Consider the following 23,768-nt stretch of genomic DNA (forward strand, 5'->3'; position numbering starts at 1 on the left):
CAGGCTTCCTCAGGGAAGCCCAATTCGGGACTCGAATCCAGGACCCCGGGATCATGCCCTGAGCTGAAGGCAGATGCTCAACCACTGAGCCTCCCAGGCGGCCCCAGCTTCTGTATTCTATTTGCCCCTTTGCTTTGTAGATAGTTTATGGATTTCATCTAATGATACTTATGCCAGATTTTACTTAACAAATCATTTTATTTTACTATTTTTACCAATGGCGGTGGTTTCCAACCATGGCATCACTCCTTATTTCTGTCTGAGGGAGAACCAGGGGACCAGTTATAAGGATCGAGGGGGAAGCTCTTTGCATCAGGGTCCGAGCTAGCATCTCAGCAGTTGCCACAAGGCCTCGAAAGAAAGAGGCTGAAAACTCTAGTTAGGGCCTACACTGTTCAGAGATGCTGTCTCTCATAATATTCAGAGACTCTGTCTCCCCTGTCTCTCTCTCTCTCTCTTTTTTTTTTTTTTTTTTGCTTCTGTCATGCTTGATTTTAGTCTGTGGTACCCAGTGAACAAGGTTATTTCCGAAGATGGCGATATAACTATTAATTCCGAGAAGTGACAAACTATACATACATTCAGTTACTCATTTCACTGCATCCTCAGCAAATATCCATTGGGCATCCACTGCAGCATCCGTCTAGGTCCCTGTTACCACATAGCCTATCCCCTAGGGGAAGGACACAGAGAGAAATGGGAATATCACCAGTGCTAAGGACAAGGTAAGATGGGAAGTGACTGGTTACATCAGGTTGAGTGGCGAGAGAAGGCCTCCCTGAGAAGGTAGGTGAAGTTGAGGCATGAAGGACAAGAAGGACCTGGGCTCTTCAGTGTCTGGGGAGGTACTTCAGGCAGAGGAAATGGCCAGTGCAAATGCTCTAGAGCAGGAACAAACTTGGCGTGTCCATGGCACATGCCCACACTGTGGAGACCAGCAACAGTCCAAGCAAAAAACAACCATGGCTTTGGCGAGGGTAGAGCAGTGGACACACCTCGGGCACAGTCTGGAGTAGAGGTAGTCACAAGACTTACTACTGACGGACAGTGGATGAGGGAAAGAGAAGAATCCAGGGTAACTCCAAATCTGGGGCTCAGGCAAAAAAGGTAGGTGGTGATGTCATTTCCTGAGATGGGAAGGTTGATGGAAGAACAGGTTTGGGGTTGCCATCAAGAGCCTGCCATAGTTTCTCTGGGATGCCCAGTAGACATCCAAGCTGGGATGCTAAGTGGACAGTTGGATAAGTGGATGCAGGATTCTTGGGAGAAGTGAAGCCTGGAGATTTTGATTCAAGAGTCCTCAGTCCCTAAGTAGTATCGGATGCCACTGGACTGGATAAGATCATTTGGGGGAAACAGATGAGTGAAGAGAGGAAGGTTCTAGGACACTTCAACATCTAGTGGTCATGGAGAGGAAGCGAACACACAGGAGGGACGGAGTCGTAGCAAGCAAAAGGTGAGAGGCAAAGCAGGTGAGTACACTGCCACGGGGCCCAAGAGAAGAAAATATTTCATGAAGGACAGTGGGTGGGACGCTGCTGGTGAAACTGTGCCCTGTAGGGTTAATGAAGTGGAAAGTAGCAGAGAGGTTAAAGCTTGCTTTCCAGAGACTTGTTTCCTCCCCATCAGCTGTTGTGTCTTTCAGACCCCACCAACAAACCTGCCAGCTGTCTGCAGAAACCCTGGACTCGAGGTCAACCGAGATGGTTCCAGCCTGGGGACAAGCAAAGCTTTACTTTCCTTACCTGAGATAGCGAGCCCGAGGCTCCATCCAGCTTAGGTTGGCTCTTGGAGCATGCCCACAACTCCTTCTCTTTGTCAAGATAACCTCCTGATGTTGCTAGAATTGGCGATTCGTTAGGTTCTAACAGGATACTGGAGGCCAGCTCTGGGGAACATCAGAGGCCTTGTCCTGGCAGCACTTCCTCAAGAAGCCAGACCAACCGGGCAGGTCAAAGATGGCGGGTGCCATGACTGGAAACCTCTAACCAAATCAAGAGGAAAAGGCAAAAAACTGCTTCCAAGGAATCCCAGCTCCAAGTAATGAATATTCCACTCCCTAGTTAACAACTGTCAATGAAAGACAGACACCCAGGGCACCCAGCTCTCTCTTTGGAGCTCACCTGCTCTCACATTTTGGGAGTAGACTTTCATGTTGTTAAACCTTCCCACTTGTGCTGCTGGTCCGCTGTGCTGTGTGTCTGTCCTTGAAATCTTTTTCCTGACAAGACCAAGAACCTTTGGTGACATCTTTGGGATGGGCTGGGCCAAGGTCTCAGGGGGGTCTCCCCCACTTCACCAGGCAACAGAGTCAGGGGCTGAAGTTTGCCTCATTCTGATGTTAAGGCCTCCCCCTTCCCCCCCCAAACATGGGATAAATGTCACATGTATGTCACTCAATTCACATGCCCCATCTTTCCTCGAATAGTCCTAAAGTTCCGGGCCCTTTCCATCAATGTGTGTGTAATCTCAACCCCTGAGATTATAAAAATGTGTTTCCTCCCCCTTTGGGGGACGTGAGGCTTGTCCTCCTCTCTCCTCATTTGGCTGCTTCTTGAAGAAACTCTTTCCTTGCTGCTAACTTGATGTCTCAGTAGTTGGCTTTGCTTTGACTTGAGCCAATGGACTGGGAGATGATGGAAAGAAGACTAGGATTCTGGGCATTTTCTAGACATCTGTGGGTTCTAGAGAGATCTGTGTTGACTTTGACAACCCTTGCAAAGTGTTTACCAACATAAGTAAAAAAGACAAAACAGCTTATTTTTGCATCACGGAGACTCTCAAGTGGGGCGGCTCATCCCCACCAAGACTGCTTCTGCTTCTCCTCTTAAGCCCAACACTGTGTCTGCGCGTGGTCCTCTGACCACCTTGATCTTTTGCATTTTGACTTTGTGATGCGCAGAATACTTGCTGGCGCCAACTCAGGCTAGGCCTGACCTCCTAGTCTCCTACTCCAGTGTTTCCTCCTGGGGGCCGGGCTGCCGTCTGGGGTGCAGAAGTCTTTGTTGGGATGGATTCCCCTGTGCGTTGCAGAAAGTTCTGCTTGCAGCCTGTCGCTGGAGGTGGCACTGGAAGCCACCACATTTTTCCAGATACCTGGTGGGCCCCAAGGTCACCCCAGATGAGAAACGCTGGTATACACCGACCAAGAGGGCTGCAGCGTTCCCTTCAGCTTGACTCAACACCAGACAGGTTTCTCCTGGATCCTAGACCCCTGACTTCCCTCTTCTTAAAAGATTCACCTAAGAAAACTCGTAAATTCTTTGTCTTCCCTTTTGAGATGTAAATTGTTTCCCAAAAGTCTTTTTTTTTGCCAGTTTTACTGGGGACCCAGGAGTCGTCTCTTTGGAAGGTATATGTCAAGGTTGCTCCTGCCAGTATCTCTCAGGTTCTGGGCGAGCGAGTGTGGGCCCCTCACTCCACTTTGTAAAACGACCCCTCCTGCGAGGAAGCCAGGAGAAAGTGAGCTTTTCCTTTGGGTGCAGTTGTTAGCAAACACAGGTGGCCTCTCATCTCTCTTCCCCAGCTCCGTAAAACTCGCCTCGTGTGTCTTACCACACCTAAAAACCAACACCTGGAAAACCAACTCTCCCACTATTCCAGTGGGGTTGCGACTAAGCCTCCCCCCTGCAGTAGCCTTGAGCGAAATCTCCTTTGCCTGTTTAATGTGGGTGTAATTTTTGCCTCGGCAAGTTGAACCGTTAGGAGCTGGGTCCCTGGAATCAGACTGTGAGGGGTCCAGTCTCGCCTCTGTCCCTTACCAGCTGCTGCACCACTTTGGGCTGCTGACCAGTCCTCAGCCTCAGTTTCTCCAGTGTGAAAATCCAGCAGCAATGAGTCATAGTACTTGCTTTCCCAGAGCTGAACAGAGCATGGGGCGCACTTGGCCTCGAAGTGTGGCTCGGAACATGCCAGCCCGCGCTCACATTGTTGCTACTGAGGCAGGCTTGCAGGGAATGGGAACAAGCAACATATTTTCTGTGTTTTGATTCCTGCCGTCTGGACTGTACCGTTTGTATTCTAAACTTTTTGGATACTAAAAAGGACCGTTCTGTTCCTACACAGATTTGGGTGCGCCTTACGGCTGCAGTTCCATTTTTCTCCCTTGCAGACAACAAATGCTGATTTTCTCTTTCCTCTCCCAACGCCGTTGCGTTTCAGATGGCAGGGAAAGTATCCATTCAGGATTTTGGAATCCAGAGGGGGTGAGCAACAGCTGACCAAACAAATCACATCGTGGTGTTGGGGGAAGTTGGGCTGTTTTATGGGGTTGCTCATGCAACGTCGCTTAGTGAACGGTCATAGCACTCTGTTCTCATTGACTTCTAAGTCCATTTAAGAAGCTTCCAGTCATCCATGAACTCAAGTGGCAGCTCAGGAGGAGTTTCCTGAAAGATAAACTGCTGGAGGAAGAGAAGCCTGCAGGCTCTGCTGCTCCCCTGTGCCCTGAGGCCTGAGGACCTCCTCCTGTCTCCAGCCAGGCATCCGCAGAGCACAGAAGATCCTGAAGGAACGAGCATGGAGCTCGGCTTTCCACCTCCTCTTGGGCTACCTCTTGCACAGAAGGGATGGTCTCCTTTAGTCTCCAGAGAAATTTCACAAGAGGTCAGGGTCAAGTGGTTGACCCGGGACATTTGTCATTGCTTCGGGTTCTCAAAGAGCCACTTAGGCCACTGAGTCTTCCCGAACCTTCCTGAAGCAGCCTCCTGCTCTCCCAAACTCTGGCCTCCTCCTCAAACCACCACCGAGCACAGTCACATGCTCTGGCCTGCGTCTGGCTTGCTGCAAACCAACTCCCCCGCCAGCCACCTGCCCTGAATGGCCTGCCTGGCTCTCCTCGATGGCTCACCCTCGCCAGCTCCCTGACCATGCCCAGGGCTGGCCGCTGGCTGCAGGCTGAGGGCCCAGCAGACACCCTGGCCCCCTCATAGCCCTGACAGTGTCGCTTCAGCAGCCAGGGCTCCCAACTCCCCCGACGTCTCTGTGCCAAAGCGGGCTCTGGCTCAATCCAGCCTGGCATTGCTCATGCCCGGATAGTGACCTTGGGCATGTCTGCTCTTCTCTGCGTTCTAGGAAAAATAGGGCCCTTGGCTGCCATGGAGGATGTTGGTCTGAGCACCCGGGCTGGTTGAAGCTACAGACCACCATGTGGTTTAAGGGGCTCTGCTGGGCCATCCCAGGAGCTCATCATACGCTAGTTGCTCATGGTTGGACCAAAAACATGAGGAAGTTTCCTGCGTTTTTCAGACAAATACCAGCCACAGCTTCCTTCTTCTCATGGCACCTTTTGTGTTTAAGTTTATTTGTTACCTTCTGACTAAGGCAGAATCGTGGCTGTAATAATCATTCTCATAGAAATGAGAATCACTGTCTACAGACCTGTGTTAATTCCCTTTCGATGACAGCTTTTAATTACATTTTAGATGTCGAGTGAGGGGGACTGTTCTTCCCTGTTTCTCCAGTGACTTTGAGGAAGGACACACGAGCCTGGCCTTCCCCTTAGAGCCCACTCTGTGCGTAAAGCCAAGAAGGACTTCCAGTCTGTTTTAGCTTTAGGCCGAGTCGAAGCACCTCTTTTCTAGAACGGAGAAGGAGCTCTTGGGCAGCTCTGCCACATGTCTGGGCTGTGACTCTGATGCCCCTGTGATGTTTTCACATGGATGCTTGCAGGCTTCTTGGCCAACTGAGAACAATTCTGGGCTCTTGCTTGCTGCTTCTGCTCTGTGGCCACTGCGACAGGTAAGCAGAGTAACTGCAGCCTGATTTTGGATATTGAGGGAGTGTTTGCACCATGGGGACTTTCCTTCGGGGTGTGTGGGTTAGGGTGACCACGTATCAGGCCAGTACTTTAGGAAAGGAGAAATGAGCCAGTTGGAAGCTGGTTCTGTAGAAGGGGGCGAGTGTTACATGGAGGAAGAAAGCTAAAGGAGTAAAGGTAAAAGCAAAGATAAAGAAATAACCCACATTTCAGGAGTTGGACTTCACTCCAGAGTGCTTATCCTAGATGGTATCAACCCCCCTGAGAAGTGGGAACTGTATCCCTATTCCATACGGAAATCCTGAGTCACCTGCCAGTGGTTCCTTGGGGGGTTGTGGGGGCAGAGTTGGGATCCAAAGCCCACGTGAGCCACACGACACCGTGGGAAGGATGACGGCTCAGCATCTGAGGCCCCCCTAACCCATGTCCAAACACGAAATCACAAATGGTTGACGTGGGAAGAAATTCCAGAGACCGACAAACCCAACTCCTTTATGAGACAGATGAAAAAGGAGGCTCGAGAGGGAAAGTGGTGACACTGGGTCAGGACAGAGCGTCTCATGAGAGCTGAAGTCAGAACAGCTCTCGGGTCCCCCGAATCCCTACAGAATAGTCTTGTGGTAACTGGCTCTAGGATTTCACGGTCGTTGAGCTGATTTTCTTTCTGGAAACAAGCCTCCCTCTCCTCCTCTGGGAGGGATGTCTGTTGCAGAACGATATTTTTTCACACTGGTGCAAAATCGCTTGTGTCTGGGGGGTGTGCACCTTGCCCACCTCTGAGACGACAGGAGATTAGAAATGGGACATGGACCTCCTCGTTTTCAGAAGTGAAAAGCAGCTGCTGACTCATCAGGGCAGCGCCCCTGTTCTGCAGCTTCTTTCCCAGGTCACCAGGGGTTCCATAATTCCTAAATTCCAAGAACGTGTTTTCTGGCCTGATGTTACACACGGCCCTTGCTCTGACTTGGCGATAGCAAACACAGACAATTTCATGGAAGCCTCTCCTCGGCTCCTTTCTCCCGTGCTTATTCCTCCCATTCCCCTTTCATTCCTCCTGAGATGCTGTTTTTCTGCCTGTCTCTAAAATTCAACTGTTCTGTCGAATTGTGACTTTGGCCCTCTACTGTTCTCTTCCTGGCGGTTGCTCTTGTTTAAGCAGAATCAAAATTCTTTTTGAGACCGTCATAAATGCTCCCCCTATCTCTTCCCATTTATGACTTTATTTGGTCTCCAACATTTCCGAAGATAGCTTTAGTCCATGGAAGGAAAGGGAGAGAAGGAAAGTTGGACCTCTATACCCAGAGACAAGTTCAGAAAAATAAGAAAGTCGGGTCAGCTGGGGTCACCTGTTCTGGAAACCAGGTAGGACTTAACTAGCATGCTTGAGATGGACACGGTTGAGGAAGACAACCTTATCCCAGGTAATCTGGGCAACCTTATCCCAGTGAAATCTGCTCATGATATGCAGCGGGAATCAGCAGCCCGGATATTTAATTAATAAAAAATAATTTAAGACTCTTGTGTAATTTTGAGTACGGCGTGAGGGCGGGATTTGGAAGGGGCTGGGTTCTGGTTGGGGTCGAGGAGTATTTTATCTCAGAACCTGTGACTGTCACGGCCCCCGATGACATGGCTTGGTAACAGGTCACTCTTACTTCCAAAGCTAACTAAGTTAACACATTTGTTGTCTGCCCACATGGCACCAAAGGAGTTGACATCCAATGTTACCTCTCTTTTGGTGACTTTCTAATGTTTTTAAAGCATTCCAACACAATCATGAAGGACACCGCAGGGCTCTGGCCCTTGTTAAAATTAGCTGACCCTCAGTGAGACTCTAGTGTGGGGTGACAGGTGGTAGGAACAGCAACCAGGTCGCGTCTGGTTTTGCTTGGGCTGGGGTTGCCACAGTTGACTGACTCGATCAATTAACCCCCAGAAACTTCGAGAGGGGGTCTGAGATGGCACATAGCTAGAAAGTCCTTCAGACTCGTTCTCCTGTCACTCAACAGAGGAAAAATGGCTCATTTCTTAAAACATTAGTGTTCCGGAAAACAAAATTTAATATTTCGTCATGGAAACAGGTATTGATTTGAAATAACATTAGCTTCAGCTGGAATATGTCAAAAGCAAAGACCAGATGGTGAGGCTAGATGGACGTCTTGCAAACTTTCGCTCTGAATTGCTCAGTGTCAATCTCTTTCTCATGCAAAGATAGTATGAAAGGGAGAGGTCACATCTTTCTCTGCCTGGAATCCTGAGGATGAGCAGGGAAGGGAATAATAGATTTCTACTTATCATTTCAAGCAAACCTAAAGGGAGGGAGTTAATCTCCTTCTCTTTCTCCCTCCCTCCCTCCCTCCTTTCCTTCTTTACAGTTGCAAGTGCCCTAAATTATCAAAGAATTTTATACAGGTCTAAAACCACAGACCTAACAGTGAGCAGACCAGGCACCTCAGAGAGACCCCAGCCTGCCCTCTGATCTTGTAGCGAAGGACCATGAGCTCTGCAGAGTGAAGAGCAAAGCCAGATTTAGGTTTCCCGAGTCATCTTCCTCCTTCCACTCTGTCTTGATGGAGACTACCCGGAACCTAGCCTCTTACTTTTGGAAAGATCTCTATCAACACATTCCAGAGACTGTTTTATTTTTTTCCATTGTGAAGGTTATTAAAGCCAATGAGGGGTGGGGCGGGGCCCTGGGTAACTCAGTCGGTTCATCGTCCTACTCTTGGTTTTGGCTCAGGTCATGATCTCAGGGTCCTGAGATTGGGCCCCATGGTGGGCTCTGTGATTCTCTCCCTTTCTCTCCCTACTCACCCAGGTGCACTCCCTGTCTCTAAACAAATAAAATCTTAAAACAACAACAACAACAACAGAGGGAAGTTACAAAGGCCTTTCCATCACTCACCAACAAACAGCTGGCTGTAGAGCTCCAGGCGGGTGTGACCTTCTGTGGGTGCCTTGCGGATCTGCTGTGGCAGCCGATCCACCTGTAAACTGGCTTGCTTGACATTCCTCTCCGCGGTGACCCGGTGCCACTGGTCATCATTGAGAGGGGACGGCGACCTCACCACAATCTCCACGGGCCCATTTCCGACATCAAATGAAAAGGACACTTCGGTGGCAGCTGGAGGAGCAGAAAGCATGAAAGGCACATGAGTATTTTCCTCCCAGATACCAAAGAGCAGTGATTTCTAGCGGAAAGATAAGGCCTGGAGAGAGAAATCATCTAAGCCCGTCATTTGCCACAAAAGTTCATGGCTAAATCATTTGAGGAAGGATAAAGCATCAATCCACTCTAATCATATTTCCTCCGAGGGGAGGGATTGGGAACCAGGAATACATTGATCTTACTTGGTCTTTAGAAGCTTGTCAAGAGGTTGCCATCACCGGCTCTTTCCTGATAAGCAAACCCAGACCTGGAGGAGTCAAGCCCATGCTGGTGTCTCACGTTTATATGGGCAGTGGGCTCAGGACCTACACCCAGGCTTGTCAGGCTTCGGAGTCCCCGGCCTGTTGATTGCACACGGGGTACCTCTTCAGCAGCTCCCAGGACAGGGACTTGCTCCCGGAGAGCTTTATGGAGAAGCTCCATCTGCCGGGATTCGGGCTCAGCACGGGTATTTTTCAAAGCTCCTTGGAAAATATGAATATAGAGCTGGAGTTGAGAGCTACTCTTTGGGAGAGCTGATGACACTGTTTATCACTGAAGTAGTCCCTTGGGGTTCCTGCTGAAGGCCGAGGAGCTGTGAGCGTTGGGGCTACGAAGGTGTCCTGCATCCTTTTGGGCGGCCGTGGCTACCCACGAGGAGGCTCAAGACTCCTGCAGAGCAACCATCTGCCGGACAGCAAGGCCATTCCCCATCTGGAATGCCCGATCCTTCTCATAACCTGCGCCTCCAGCACTGACCACACATCACTCTTTTTTTCAGGGATCTGCTCAAAGTCCGTAATAAATCACCTTTCAACAAGAGAAAAATGGATTAGGGTGGTTTGCTTTGGCAGCTTTGGTTGTAAGGAGCTTTCCTACTTCACAGTTTAGGTTTTAATTTCCTCAGTGACCACCTAACGCTTTATAAACACGCCTTTTGAATGTGCATTTTTCTTGCGATTGGCAGGAGGGGCAGCTCAGTGCGAAGGCGGCACCCAGGTCCCCAGCTCCTCGGCTTGGTGAGCTCCTTTCCGCATTAAAGACGTGGCACCCGAGTGGATTTCCTAACTTTGCTTATAAAGAGATTCGGCCCCTTTATCTATCCACTAAGCTTTCCGCCTAATCTCTAAGCAGTTTAATTAAATATCTGTCATTTTTTTCCCCCCTGGCTAATGGAAAATTCAGCTTCTGTGGACTGGTAGCATTTTGAGATGGTGTCGCAAGCAATCAAACTTCTAATTTAAAAACCACAGTGGGCCAGAGTCTCCCAGGACCTCGACTGTTCCCTGCCTCTCGGTCAGGCCCCTCTGAAAGCTGCATTAACTTTACGAAGCTGCAGGGATTTTTGGACGCCGAGCTCAATTTAATCAACCTAATTGTACCAAGGAATTTTGATCCTTTATGTCATTAGAAAGAGAAGTTTAATTTTAACACCTGTGGTGAATCTACGTGTCCTCCGTAAAGCATCCCCCCTGCGTTAGGAGCGCCTGCCTCCGGGGGTCCCTGTGACTCAGTGGAGGCCGGTGACCTTCACCGAGGTTTCCACGGAAATGTCAGAATGCAGGTGGACGAGCCTGGGACGCGTGGACCCAACGGTCATTCCCTGGGTTTCTGGCAGAGTCGGTGGGGAGAAGTAGCCATCGCGTTCGGATTGAAGCTGTTTTGTTCATGTAGCGCTACGTTTTAGCAGATGCATTTTTAAATGCAAGTTGTCAGGAGAGCAAGAGCAAGCGGGTTCCTGAGCTAAGTAGGAAAGATGGTTTCATTTTAAAGGCATCAACAACCATCAGGGAAATAGGATTTAGGGATAAATTGAGTTTAACCCCAAGGTTTGACTTGGAGGGGTAAACGCTGCTCTAATTTCCTCTCCTCCTCTGTTCCTGCTCTGATGAATTTTTTGTCCAGGTCTTTACATTGTCACCATCTGGGGAAACTCTGAGCACCAACAGTTAGCTAGGACACGTCCATACTTTTTTCTCTGCTTGTCACACTAGCAGAGTCACACATGCTTGTCCCATGTTTTTGCTTGTCCCATGCTTGTCACACATGCTTGTCCCATGTTTTTGCTTGTCCCATGCTTGTCACACATGCTTGTCCCATGTTTTTGCTTGTCCCATGCTTGTCACACATGCTTGTCCCATGTTTTTTCCTCTGGCCCATGCTCTTCTTAACATTGACACTTCACTCTAGAGAAGGAAGAGAAGTCTCTAGGGTCCCAGTTGGGCACAGTAAGAGGCGGTCATGGTCAAAAGCATCTGAAAGCAGCTTCCTCCTGAAGGAGTCTCTCCGGCTCTGAGGTGCAAATATTCACAATCCTTGTACCTCCCACGTCCCTTCCCCTGCTTCCCGAGGAAGGCGCTGCCGCAGGCCCAGCGTGACTGCCAAGCAAAGGGCTCCTTTTTCTCAGTCGCTCGGTGTCAGCTTCCCTGACTTGGCTAAGGGATGCCTTTGAGAATCCATCTCCCAGTCGAACAGCAAGTGGATTTTAAAAGCTTCTAAAGTTCAGTTTGTGGCTGATTGCTCTTGCTCTTCTGGGTGAGAAGAGCTGACATTTTAAAAGAGATAATTACAGAGAGAGTCAGGGAGCGAATAAAAGGGAGGCCGCATAAAAGACACGAGAGCCAATGACACGGCCCTTACTCCACGCGTGTGCCCGGTTGGAGACTGCGGCGTTCCCTGCTTCTCCCAGTAAAGAAGGAGTTTCTTACACACCGAAAGTAATCTTATTTCCAGAAATGAGTGTGTGAAAATGGAATGGGATGTGTCCAGGGTGGCTCACTGGACAGAAGACTGTAGCAAACCCTGATGGTCGTCTTTGTGTGGGTGTCAAGAACTGGCAGGTGTCAGAGGTTTTCCCCTACTTACAAACTGACAGCCTCGTCTCCCGTGGTTTCAGGGGTGTTGGCAGAAGACAGAAGGCCCTTGGCTCAGAGATGAAAGACGTTGTTATTCACGGTGCAGCAGGCAGCATGGGCTTGGGATCCACATTGGTTTCTCTCATCCCCCCACTTCCATGCGGAGCAGCCCAGATGGATGCTGCATAGGCCGCGAGCTTGTATCACTGTCAAGGAACCTGAGCTTAAGAAACTCCGCTCTTTGATTGTGCTGGTTGGCTGTTGGCAAACCAACATGCTTTTTGCCCTGAGGAGAGACATTAGCTTCATCATCCTGGTCAGGAAAGAAATCCACCTCTATCTTCTGGGACTGTTTGCCATCCTCACATCCTTAGAAAGGTGTGAGCAAAGCTAGTAATGCCTCTTGCTCAGAAGATAGGCAGAAACTGGGGAGATCCATGGAGAATGTTCCTCCAATGCACGGCCAACACCCCCCTTTCCAGTTTTGTCCGTACTCTCATTGGATCATATGCTTCCGGTATACATGGCCCTACCCCAGACCCAGAGCACGCATCTGGATTTGTCTAAGGCAAATGTGGCAACCTCATGCTCCTTGCCAGTAACCCGTGGAGGATGGGATGTAACACTCCTTTCTGGCTAACAGGATACGAGGAGGGTCTTGAGGGTTCTTTTGGGACAAATTTCTTAGCTCAGTGGAGAAGAGAGCGTTAGCCCCCATATAGCCTCTGATCTTGGGGTCCTAGTGTTGCTGGAGCCATCTCGTAATCAGACAAGCTGAGGACAACTGGGAGGACAATGGGAGAAACTGCATCTTTGGGGATGTTAATCAGCCCTTAGATTATCCCCAGAGCCACTCAAAACTTTTCGTGTGAGACATTTGCTATTTTTAATTTTTTTTTAAATTATAGCTGAAAGCATGCTCACTGCTACAGGGAATAGTTTGGGAATCAGGAGATGCAACTCTGGTCGTAGCTGTGCCTTTTCACCTTTGGGCCTCAGTTTACTGGTGTCTGAAATGAGGATTACAGTTACGGCTTTGCAAGACTTTCTGTGTTCAAAACGTGTCTGAAAACACTGAACTAGACAATCTTTAAGATCCCTTCACAAGGCAACATTCTGTAAGCTAATTTGCAAGAGATTCTAAGAGTACTAATGCGATGAAATACAGCTAGTCTTTTTTTTATTTTTTAAAGGTTTTTAAAAAAATTATTCATGAGAGATACAGAGAGAAAGGCAAAGAGAGAGGCAGAGACAGAAGAAGCAGGCTCCATGCCCAGAACCCGATGCTGGGACTGGATCCCAGGACCCCGGGATCACACTCTGAGTCAAAGGCAGACGCTCAACCCCTGAGCCACCCAGGCGTCCCTGAAATACAGCTCGTTTTAATGGTAATTTTAGATACTGAATCCTCACAGGGAGAAAAGAGATTACGTGAATAGAGAAATGCACAAGGTGTCACTCTGGCATCAGAAAAGAGGACAGATGGTGGAAATGCCCTCTGAGTCAATGTGGGTTATGACTCCGAGGACTTAAAACAGCAAATGGGACAGAACCACGCACTGCTCTCGGTCCGGCTTCTTGCAAATTCCAGCAGGTGGCACTATTGGCTCTCATTGGAACTCAACAAGTCACCTCCAGGCTAACTGTACTGAGGGACAAAGTAGCCACCAACCAGAATAAGCAGACTTTGGGGTTCTGAGCTGTCTCGGCAGGTTAGGTGACATATAGACACCAGGTCATTCGATATGGAACAGGTGAAGGGAAAAGACAAGGCCAGGGGCCCCGCGGAAGCTTGCTGAGAAGACTGGCTGACGCTCTTGCAGTTTTGATAATGATTTGGTTCTTCCATCTGAAAATGAAGCTTAAGGATCGATAGGGTCATTATGCACAAAATCTCCTTTGATGAGATCTTGTATGATGAAACCGGTAACAGGCAGACCAGATATTTTAGCCTCATCCTACGGTGGAGAATGTTATGGGTCTATTTTCTTCTTCTTCCCCTCCTCCTCCTCCTCCTCCTCCTCCTCCTCTTCTTCCTCCTCCTCCTCCTTCTTCTTCTTCCTCTTCCTCTTCTTTCTTCTTCTTCTTCCTCTTCCTCTTCTTTCTTCTTCTTCTTCTTCTTCTTCTTCTTCTTCTTCTTCTTCTTTCTTCTTCTTCTTTCTTCTTTTCTTCTTCTTCTTCTTCTTTCTTTCTTTCTTTCTTTCTTTCTTTCTTTCTTTCTTTCTTTCTTTCTTTCTTTCTTTCTTTCTTTCTTTCTCTTTCTTTCTTTCTTCTTTCTTCTTAATGAAGGAAGGGCTAAGTGGACATCAGAAGACCAAAGAATTTATGCAACATGAGTGGGTCATGAGAAGAGGCAGGTAAATGGCAAATAAGGTCCCTGCAAGAAATCAGATAAGGAAAAGAAGGAAGAAGTAGAGAGAACTAAGCGGGTGCTCCATCTGCACCCCAGATGCTCTCCGTCCCTTCTCACTTACTCAAGGACATCAGCCCAGCAAGCCTCCCTTCTCTTCTACAACACCAGTCATTTGCTCCCTGCTGGATAACTTCACATGAACATGTTGACCTGTCTCTAATCCTAGCAGCAGCTACCACCACTGCAAAACAAAAACAAAAACAAAAAAAACCCCAATTCATCAACCTAAGACTTTCTCACCCACTATTTGAAACTGTTCCTGCCCCAGGGCCTTAGACTTACTGTTCCCTTTACCCAAATAACTCTGGGGCTGGGGCTGCTCTTTTACCCTTCTACTCACACATCATCATATTAGAAATTCTTTCTCTAACCCTTCTATGTTACATAGTGAATCCCTCTCTTGGTTGCCTTTTCTCCTTTATCCTGATTTTTTTTTGACCTCTGTAGCATGCATTGTATCACCATCTGGCACAATATACATGTGCTCCTGGCCTCACTAAAGCGGAGATATTTTTCATTTTGTTCATTAAAAAATAGATCTTCAGCACTTAGAACAATGCCTGCCACGGAGTAGATACACTTTGTGACTAAATGAATGGGTGGCTAGAAATACTCCTGGCAAGGAGGCCAAACTATTGTAATATAGATACTTGGAAAAAGGAAACCCACATACTTTCCTAAGGCAAACCGTAGTGTAGGAGACAGACATTCATGCAGAATGCCTTCTTATATTCCACAAGCATCTGCCCTCAGAGCATAAAGTAAGACCGTGTACCTTCTCGGTCTGGGATCAAGAGACATGCTAAAGGTTGTTTCCAAATATATGACATTTGAGGATCAAAGGCTTGTCCAGGATAAACTTAGCGTGCAGTCAGGAGCATATTCCACGGTTCCTATCACAGAGCTCCTCCTTCAGTAAGTTGCAATACGACCTTTGTTAACGCCAAGTGACCCTGACGGAAGTGGTCCTGGAGTCATCAAGTGCCATCCTAGCAGTCAGGTCCTAAGAATCAAAGTTTATTTCCTTGCCACCGAAAGAAAGGTTTTCAAAAGTATATAGTGAAGAGTACAACTTTGCTGAAAGAGAGGTCCAGAACCTACCTGCCCCCTGGGGAAGCAGTATCCAAACCCTTGAAAAGAGGTGCCTGTCTTTGTCGGCCCGAGAGTCATGCCGAATAGTGTAAGACTGTGACTTAGCGTGGGGGCTGACCACATCAGGTGGTGGAGGTTTGGTGTACACGGTTCAACCCCCGGAGGGGCTGGAGACCGAGGCCAGGCATGTGGGCAGTCAACCATTCCTACGTACTGGAGCCTAAATAAAGATTCTGAACACTGAGGCTCTGGGGAGCTCCTGGCGGGAGTACCCACGTGTTCTTCCAGGGCGGTAACGTGTCCATGAGTCTGCAGGAGAGCACACCTGGGAGCTGGGCATCTGGTGCTTCTCATGGTTCCTGCCCCATGTGCTCCTTCTCTCTCCTGATTCTAGGCTGTTCTCTTTCCCTGTAATAACTGGAACCGCAACCACAGCATCCCTCAGGGAGTTCTGGTCTTCTAGAAGCTGTTGGACTGAGGGTGGTTTTGAGGACTCCCTGAACACGCAGCGGGAGCCAGAGGTGTGTGCAGGCCCTCACGGGCTGTGGTCCTTCTAAGCTTGCAGTCGGAGTCTCTGTGAGAACCAAACGACCCTATTTCTCACTTCAGTTTAGAAATATGTGACTGAGACCAATAATGTTAAGGCTGGAGGGCTTCTGGGAATGGATTCTAACTTCCACGCTTGCCTTCACAGCCTGGAAAGGGAATGGAGTCTGGGAGATGCTGACGTCCAGTTATAGCAGAGCACAGAGCGTTGGGTTTTCTAAGTACACAGTACTGCCTTTCATATTGTGCAGGAAATTTAAAAAAATAACCTATTTTTTTCTTTGTAATAGTGAGAGCTTGTGGATAGGGAAGATTTTAGAGCCAAATATGCATATTCACACTCTAAAACTCGGTGTTAAACACATCTGAAAATGAACACCGAGAAGGAGAGTTTATTTGAAGTCTTTTGGAAATTCTTCAAGGAAATGCCTGGAGCTTAAGAATCAATGTTATGAACTCATTTTAGAACCTCCGGTATCCTGATAACCTCTTGAGTATGAGAAATACTTCTCTTTATGTATCTTGGCCTTTAAGCTTTTTATTATGGTTAAAAAATAACTTCACAAACAAAGACATCCACAGAGGAAAGGAAGCAAGAGGGAGTTACCATTGGCCATGCAAACACAGAGAGCTGTCTTTAAGATGCAAAGCCTTTCTAATTTTAGTTTTCTCCATGCATTAAACTGCCTTCTGAGAATAACTTCTTGAATATTAATGGACCTATATGATTGAAAAAAGGAAAAAGACAAAAACCTTTTCAAAATGACATGTGGTGTGAAACAGGACCTGTCCTTAGGAAGGGACATGTAGACAGGTTTTAAATACTCTCATGTTTGGAACCAGTGGAGACTTGTGTGCTGGGCAGAGAGTGCCCAGTTTGGAAGAATAGATGAAAGTCCCAGATGGTGACTGTGGGGATAGGATCTTTGGGATAAAAGCAAATGTAGAAGCTGTTTTGGAGAAACTGTGAAATTGGATGCCTATGGAGTCTCCAGAGATGGAGAGGAATGTGGATGGAGAAGAGGATGGACGTCAAAGAAGCTTTTCTCTTGACCACAGCCAGATGGTGTGGCAAAATGAGAAACACTCATTGAAGAAAGTGTGTGGGCTTCGGTGGAGGACCAGGGGTTATTTATGGGGTTGCTTTTGGGTGATGTCAGAGAGAGCAGGGTCGTTGAGACGCACAGTTTTGGAGAGCGCAAGGAGAATGGACTGTGGGATGTGACGTCAAAGGAGGAAATACAACCTAGAATCAGAAAAAAGCTGACAGGTATAAACTTGGACCGTGCTGGAGCTTATAGGGAGACAAGAGACCAGTCAGTTATGAACTGTGGCTTCTAAATGGCTGAGTGCTGGATGGATCTGCTTACATGGACACTGATAATGAGGAACAGCCACAGACGTGACCCCAAGAGTAGAGGACGACGCTGTGGAAGAGGTCTGCTGGGGAGATCCGGGAATATGTCTCCCAGAAGCAGGCAGACAAGGGGATGTCTGTTTTCTGGTTGCCACTGACTGCACTGCAGCCCAGCCTGTAGGTCCCGTCGTAGGCACTGTTTGTCCCTCTCTGTTTTGTAGCAAATTCTTCCTTATCCAGCATACCCTTTCATGGTGTGCACGACTTCAGACAAAATCTGTCTAATAAAAAAAAAGGGGGGCGGGGAAATGAAGATTCTATATTCTACGTGTTGTGGACATGGAATATAAAAAGAGGTTGATATTGTTTTCTATGAGAATACCAGACTCACCTCAACTACAGTGTATTTGCAATATTGGGCAAAGAGTGGAGAAAATGAGAATCCATGCCACAGGGTAACAGAGACTTTAAATGGGAACGCAGAGAGGTAGGAAAGAAGAGGAGAACCACCGTCTAGATAACAAGCTTTCTTAAAGTTTGAAAAACTTTGATAAAAGTTCCTTGGAATCTCTGGAAGAGATGCACGGCTGACCTAAATTATCTTGTTTGTTTTCTCTAGCTCTGATTATTTAAATTTGTTCATTATCCTCTATGTAGTAGGAATATTATAAGTGAGGAATCTTAGGGTTGAATATTAAAAATACAGGATTTCAGGACCCCACAGTTGAAATGTCTCAGGATAAATGCTCCATCAATATTGTAGATGGGTCAATACACTCTGAAGTCAGATATTTCTACCTCTGAAAAATGACAAGAAGTCACTTCATGGTGTCCCTTATGACTGTGCCACCAAATTTCTGCTTGAACCAAGCATTGCTATGAAAATGGATAATGTTACATAATAACAGTGATTGATCATATGGCACACTTCCTTTTCCCTTATTTCTGATGATAATAGCTGAAAACACAACTTTTCTGATTATACTGCATAAATATGTCTTTTCTCTCCCTAAAGATTGCACATAGAAAATCCGTGAGAACCCTTCTTTGTAGGGCCAGTTTGTAGAAAGTTCAAACAACTATGTTTACTTTTTTCCAGGATTTGCTTGAACTCATGGAACATGGCTTCTCTCTAGAATAGCTACATTGAGAGAACAGGTGCAGGTAAGTTTGAGCTGCTGCCCACCTTCACCTAGACTGGTTTTGCGTATCCTCCGTAAGTTGAACAAGGTGTTAGAAGGTGTGTAGAGCAACCTTGGGAGCAGGGATGCCTGGGTGGCTCAATGGTTGAGCATCTGCCTTTGGCTCAGGGCATGATCCTGGTCCAGGGATCGAGTCCCGCGTCAGGCTCCCTGCATGGAGCCTGCTTCTCCCTCTGCCTATGTCTCTGCCCCTCTCTCTGTGTCTCTCATAAATAAATAAATAAATCTTAAAAAAAAAGTTAAGCCCAACAATGAAGCATCAGTGGTTAAAGAAGCACTTGGCAACGGAGACACTGTGTTTCCCAATCTTTTTATAATCCATGCTTCCATTTATTGACATAATAATTTAATTATCATCTCCAGATGCTGACATGCCCAGATACAGGAGGCTGATGGAGAATAAAACAAATTCCTGAAGGTCTCAGATAAACACCCTACCAGCTGACAATGATTTCTTTTTAAGATTTATTTATTTACTTTAGAAAGAGCGAGGAAGAGAGAGAGAGGAGGGAGAGAGAGAGAGAGAGAGGGAACACACACGTGTGAGTGAGTGGGGGAGGGAGAGATGGAAAGGGAGAGAAAGAACACTCGCATGCGTGAGTGGGAGGGGGCCGAGGGAGAGGGAGAGAGAGTCTTCAGGAGACTCTCCACTGAGCACGAAGCCCAAGGACTCAGGATTCGAGTTCATGACCCATGAGATCATGACCTGAGCTGAAGCCAAGAGTCGGATGCTTAACCGACTGTCACCCAGGCACCCTCCTATGACAATTTTTTGTGCATTAGGTTCTGTAGACTGTATAACAAAAACAACAGCTTTTTTGTTTTGTTCTGTTAATATTAAGTAATGGCTTTCCAAACTACACATGCTCTCTTAGAGATTCTGACACAGTCTCTGTCCTCAGTTGAAAAAAGAAATCACTTTTGTGGAGTTTAAAAAGGGACAAAACTGACATGAAAATCTGCTTCTCAAGTATCATTACATGAAACAAGCGGGTTATAAACAGTATGCACCATATGATCTTACTTTTGTAAAAAAAATCATATGTGAGCACATAGAGAAATGTTTAGAGATGTGAGCACTAAAAGAGTATTGTTAAGTATACAAGAATATGAGATAATAGCTGTTTTTTTTGGTTCATTCTTTCTGCTTCTCTGGATTTTGAAAATCATTCCACAATAAACCAGTAATATTTGTATAATTTTTAAAAGCCACAATCTGACAATTTTCACTTCTTTAACAAAAGTGGGTGACGTTTTAAGCAACTCTATTCTATAATTTTAACGAGTATTTAATCAGAGACGTTAATCAAAATGCAAAGGATGGGATTTCATTTAAATACAGAAAATTAGAGGGAATTTAAAAGTGGACTGAAATATTCCCTTTAGTTTTTTACTGTCTTTAAGATACCTGAGAAGATTAAAAAAAAAAAAAAAAAAAGAGAAAGAGGGAGAGAAATAGTGGTCAAACTGTACCATAAAATAATTTTGAACATGGTGTGAATTTTTTTCCTATTAAAAATGGCTAAAAATAAGGGCATGCTATTTTTCAAAGTAAAATCCTCACAGGTCTGAAGTGCCAGCATGTTCTGATGTTTAAACTAATGTATACAGGAATCAGAATGCAAGATGAGCATAATTCAGTGTTATAATTACACTTGACAGATATACACTGTTTCTATTATTCATTGGCTCTGGTTGCACTTACCCAGAAAGACCCTGTAGAATACTAAATATCAACCACTCTTCAGGAGAAGTCATTTGGCATTCTCATCAGTTCTCATCACAGGAATCAAATTCAGAGATGCAGAAAACCAAATTTGATCATTTTAGCACTATCTGCAAAGGCAAGTAAAATGAGTAATTTCCCAAGAGGCCTTGGGTCCAGTTAGTTTTCTTTGTCAAACTCTTTAACACAGATATGTGGGTGGGTCATTACTCTGATGAAAAATATCTTTTAACTGGTCCCTGGGCTTTCGCTATATTCTTTTCAATTTCTCAAATGCTCCATGATCATCCTCCTCTACTTGCTTTTGCCTGTGCTATTTACTCTCTGAAAAAAAAAAAAGCCTTTATCTCATTTATTTGCCTGTCATCCTCCAAGGCAGATCAAACGCCGCATCTTCTGGAACCTACCTCGATGTCTGTAGGCAAGGTTAAAGCTTACTCCTTTTCATTGTCACGGTATCCATGGCAGAGGCTGCCAACTTTTCACAAAAAGTTTATTTTTTTCTTTTCCATAGTCACCCCTGAGAAGCTGCCCACATCCAAGAGCTGCACTTGACAGTTCCCAGAAATCTAGGTGAGCATGTGATGTGTTACCACCAACGGGATGAGAGCAGGAACCTGTGTCACCTCTGGACTGATGTGGGTATGAAGACAGACAGGGCTTCTCCACCCTCCCTTTCTCTGTCTGCCAGATGGACTTAGAAAAGCCAAGGCTCCAGGAGACGGAGCCAAAACACAGAAGGAGTCTTGAGCTGAAATCATGGTGCAGAAGAACCTCATGGAGCAGGGCCTACACGTGAGACCACCATACAGACGCTTAAACCTGGGGTTTTAGTCATCACAGCAGCATGGCCTGTTCCTAAATATGAACATTTCTTCTTCCTAAATCTCTTACTTGTGAGGTCAAAAAATCAACCAAAGGGTCTTCTCCATCAGACCACTGGAATTTTGAAGGGATGAATTATACCGCAACGGTCTTATTGTTTCAGCACTCATCTCTCCATCAGAATGTTGTAACGTTTCAAAAAAAAGATATGGGTTGTAATATTAGATTTGAATGAATTAGTGGAATTCAGTAACTGATAGAAGTACGATATTTTAGAGCAAAGAGAAGGTCTAGGAGCCATATGGGAGCCGAGGCTGACTCACATATGTGCCTGTCAGTGTCCGGGCCGTCTCCTTTGCTAACCCCACCAAACTGAGTTGGAGGGAAAACAGAGACAGAATTGTGCTTTGCCTATCAGAAAGGCAAACAAACACTTGCCCCCTGGAGAGGTTTGTCAAGGACGAGCGCGGCACTGAGAAATATGGGGAGACATTTCCCTTGTCCTTCAACATTTCTGTTCTACCTTGAATGGACCCCAAGACCCGTAACCCAGACCCCCAGCTGACACACGCAGGTTTATTTTTTCAGCCACACTTAGAAAACAAACAAACCACAGAGGTCTTTATGGTTAGCCATGGAATAGGAGGGCCACGTTTACAACGCTCAATCTATAAAAATGTGTATTCGAAGGTTCTGAAGAGCTGGCTCGGAAACTCCTATAACACAATCCTTTGTAAACTGGGAATTACCTAAAACTAAAACAGGGAAAACACAGTAAAACATAAATACTATAGAGATAGAAACAAATCTGCTTTTCCTGGCGTGTTTAAGAAGAATATATTTCAGCGATGACCGTTGTCGTATAAGAGATTTCACGGAAGCTGTTGTGTTTCTTTGTCTCCTCAAAGTTCCTATCTTGAGCGCTATTAAAAGTTATCTTATAATTTGAGCAAAATGTATCTTTAAAAAGATAACCCTCTGAAACCTTCATTTGTGAAAAAGCTGCTTTTGTACGGTTTTTCCAGTTGACATCCGGTTGGCCAGCTTTCTGTCACCTGGTTTTAATTTAGGTGTTTGTCTGATGACTTGCAAAACAAAACCCTAGCGCTGTTATGCTCACAGTTGTCTTTGGCCCTTTGAGATATGTCTGCTTTTGGGCTATTTCAAGTAATCTTCCCCAGTCACTTACTATATTTAAATGAAGCTCTGCTCCCTGATTTATTGTATCTTCTTCTTCTTTTTTTTAACCAGCTTTGAATTAATTGGTCCCAAGTGTCATCCTTAGTTGAATCAATTCACCAGCATTACTAACATGCACTAACTGACAATGGCACCAACTTTTTCTCCTTGAGACATTTGTTTCTGTGAAAATGTAGAGCCTGTATAGACGCTGTGCATGTCTATAATGGTCTCTAATCTTATGATAACTCCACGTGGGTATTTCTACTTTTCTCACTAATTTCCATATTAATTACTGAGTACACTCTTCCTCCCACCTCTGCCTCACACCAGAATGCAGGAAGTCAAGTCTCTTCAACTTCTTCTCCTCTTAGAGTGTCCACTGACTTCTGGCTGGCCAGTAGCTGATCTTTTCAATACTTTAACATGCCGTCTTTTTGAAAGGAAAGGTTTTGGACACAAACGTCCTACCACACACAGTCAATAGTACCGAAAACATTAGCAGTAGAGAAAGTGAGATAGGGGAAGAAAAATTCTATCAGAGAAAATATCTCTATGAAACGGTGGCGTTCTCCTACAGTAATGAGGCACACCATCTATTCAGACAAAGACTATGTAAAGATGCCCCTTTAGTGAGGATGTCTATGTCATTCTCCAATAATACATGGAATTGTCTTAGGGAAATTTCCATATTTTTAGAAAAATGAAAGACCTCTGTGATTTGTATGCTTTGCATTTTAAATCAAGATGTGGTAAAAAGAAATTATTTGTGTGGGTAGGATTTCAACAGGGCAGAGTCAACAGGCAAAGACACAGTGGGTCATAAGAAAGTTTGGGTGGTGACCAGAGAATGTCAGTAGATTGGGGGGCGGGGGCTAAAGCGAGCGAAGCATGTGGTGCTGATGGGGAGGGCCAAAGTTTGTATGTAAAGAAGACTTAAGGACTAGGTTAAAGCCTAGTCATTGGCCAAGCTTAAGTACTTAAACTTTGCATTATAATGGATTGAGGAGCCATCATGGTCTGTAAGAAAAAGAATGACAGCGCAGGTCTGCAGAAATCTGTCCCTACTCGGGAGGGCAGATACCCGGAGAGAGGGAAGAAAGTGAGGGAGAAAAATTATAAGGCTGTTTGAATCAAGAATTCAAGGCATTTCAGCTAACGGAGCCATCGTGGGGGATAAAGAGAGAAGTTTGAGAAGACTTCATTATTTTTGCATTTTTGTTGCATTCATCTTTTTGCAACTAGTTGGAATCGATGCTTTCTGTGTGACTGTTCTGGCGTGATGACACACCATCAGGAATGTCAGAATAACATTTCTCTATATTAAAAATAGAGTGTTCTATCAAGATAAACAGTCTATATAGTGTGGGGACATCAGTGAAACATTAAATATGACTTTGATCTTTCTAATGTGGATCATGAAGAAAGTGGTGATGACATTAATTATGATGGGGGGCACAGGAGAGGGCTTTTGGGTGAAGATGATGAATTTCCATTTTGACATATTGAGCTTGAGGTACCTACGGGTGATTCTGATGGGTCCTTAATTAGAATTTACAAGTAGGGGTCCATGATTTTAGGCAATCTCCTAATTATCTCTCAGTTGAAGTACGTGTGCAGACTGGAATTTATTTGAAGCAGATACCATTCGTTCTGATATAGCCTTC

The 23,768-nt window shown here is 46.0% G+C and overlaps 1 protein-coding gene and 1 long non-coding RNA gene across 2 annotated transcripts in view; one reads left to right on the plus strand and one right to left on the minus strand.

The window, feature by feature from the left end:
- Positions 1-23,768, minus strand: part of CNTNAP2 (contactin associated protein 2) — a 1,945,511-nt gene that overhangs the window by 225,304 nt on the left and 1,696,439 nt on the right. Inside the window, exon 17 of the mRNA XM_072762802.1 lies at positions 8,664-8,882. Within this exon, the coding sequence (XP_072618903.1) occupies positions 8,664-8,882 (219 nt within the window). The remainder of the gene's footprint in view (positions 1-8,663; positions 8,883-23,768) is intronic.
- Positions 5,509-22,827, plus strand: LOC140599598 (uncharacterized). The gene is made up of 3 exons (XR_012002426.1): positions 5,509-5,739; positions 18,269-18,333; positions 20,612-22,827. It is a non-coding gene; the product is annotated as an uncharacterized lncRNA (long non-coding RNA).

The sequence above is a fragment of the Vulpes vulpes genome, chromosome 7, assembly GCF_048418805.1.
Source record: "Vulpes vulpes isolate BD-2025 chromosome 7, VulVul3, whole genome shotgun sequence".
Classification (NCBI taxonomy): Eukaryota; Metazoa; Chordata; class Mammalia; order Carnivora; family Canidae; genus Vulpes; species Vulpes vulpes.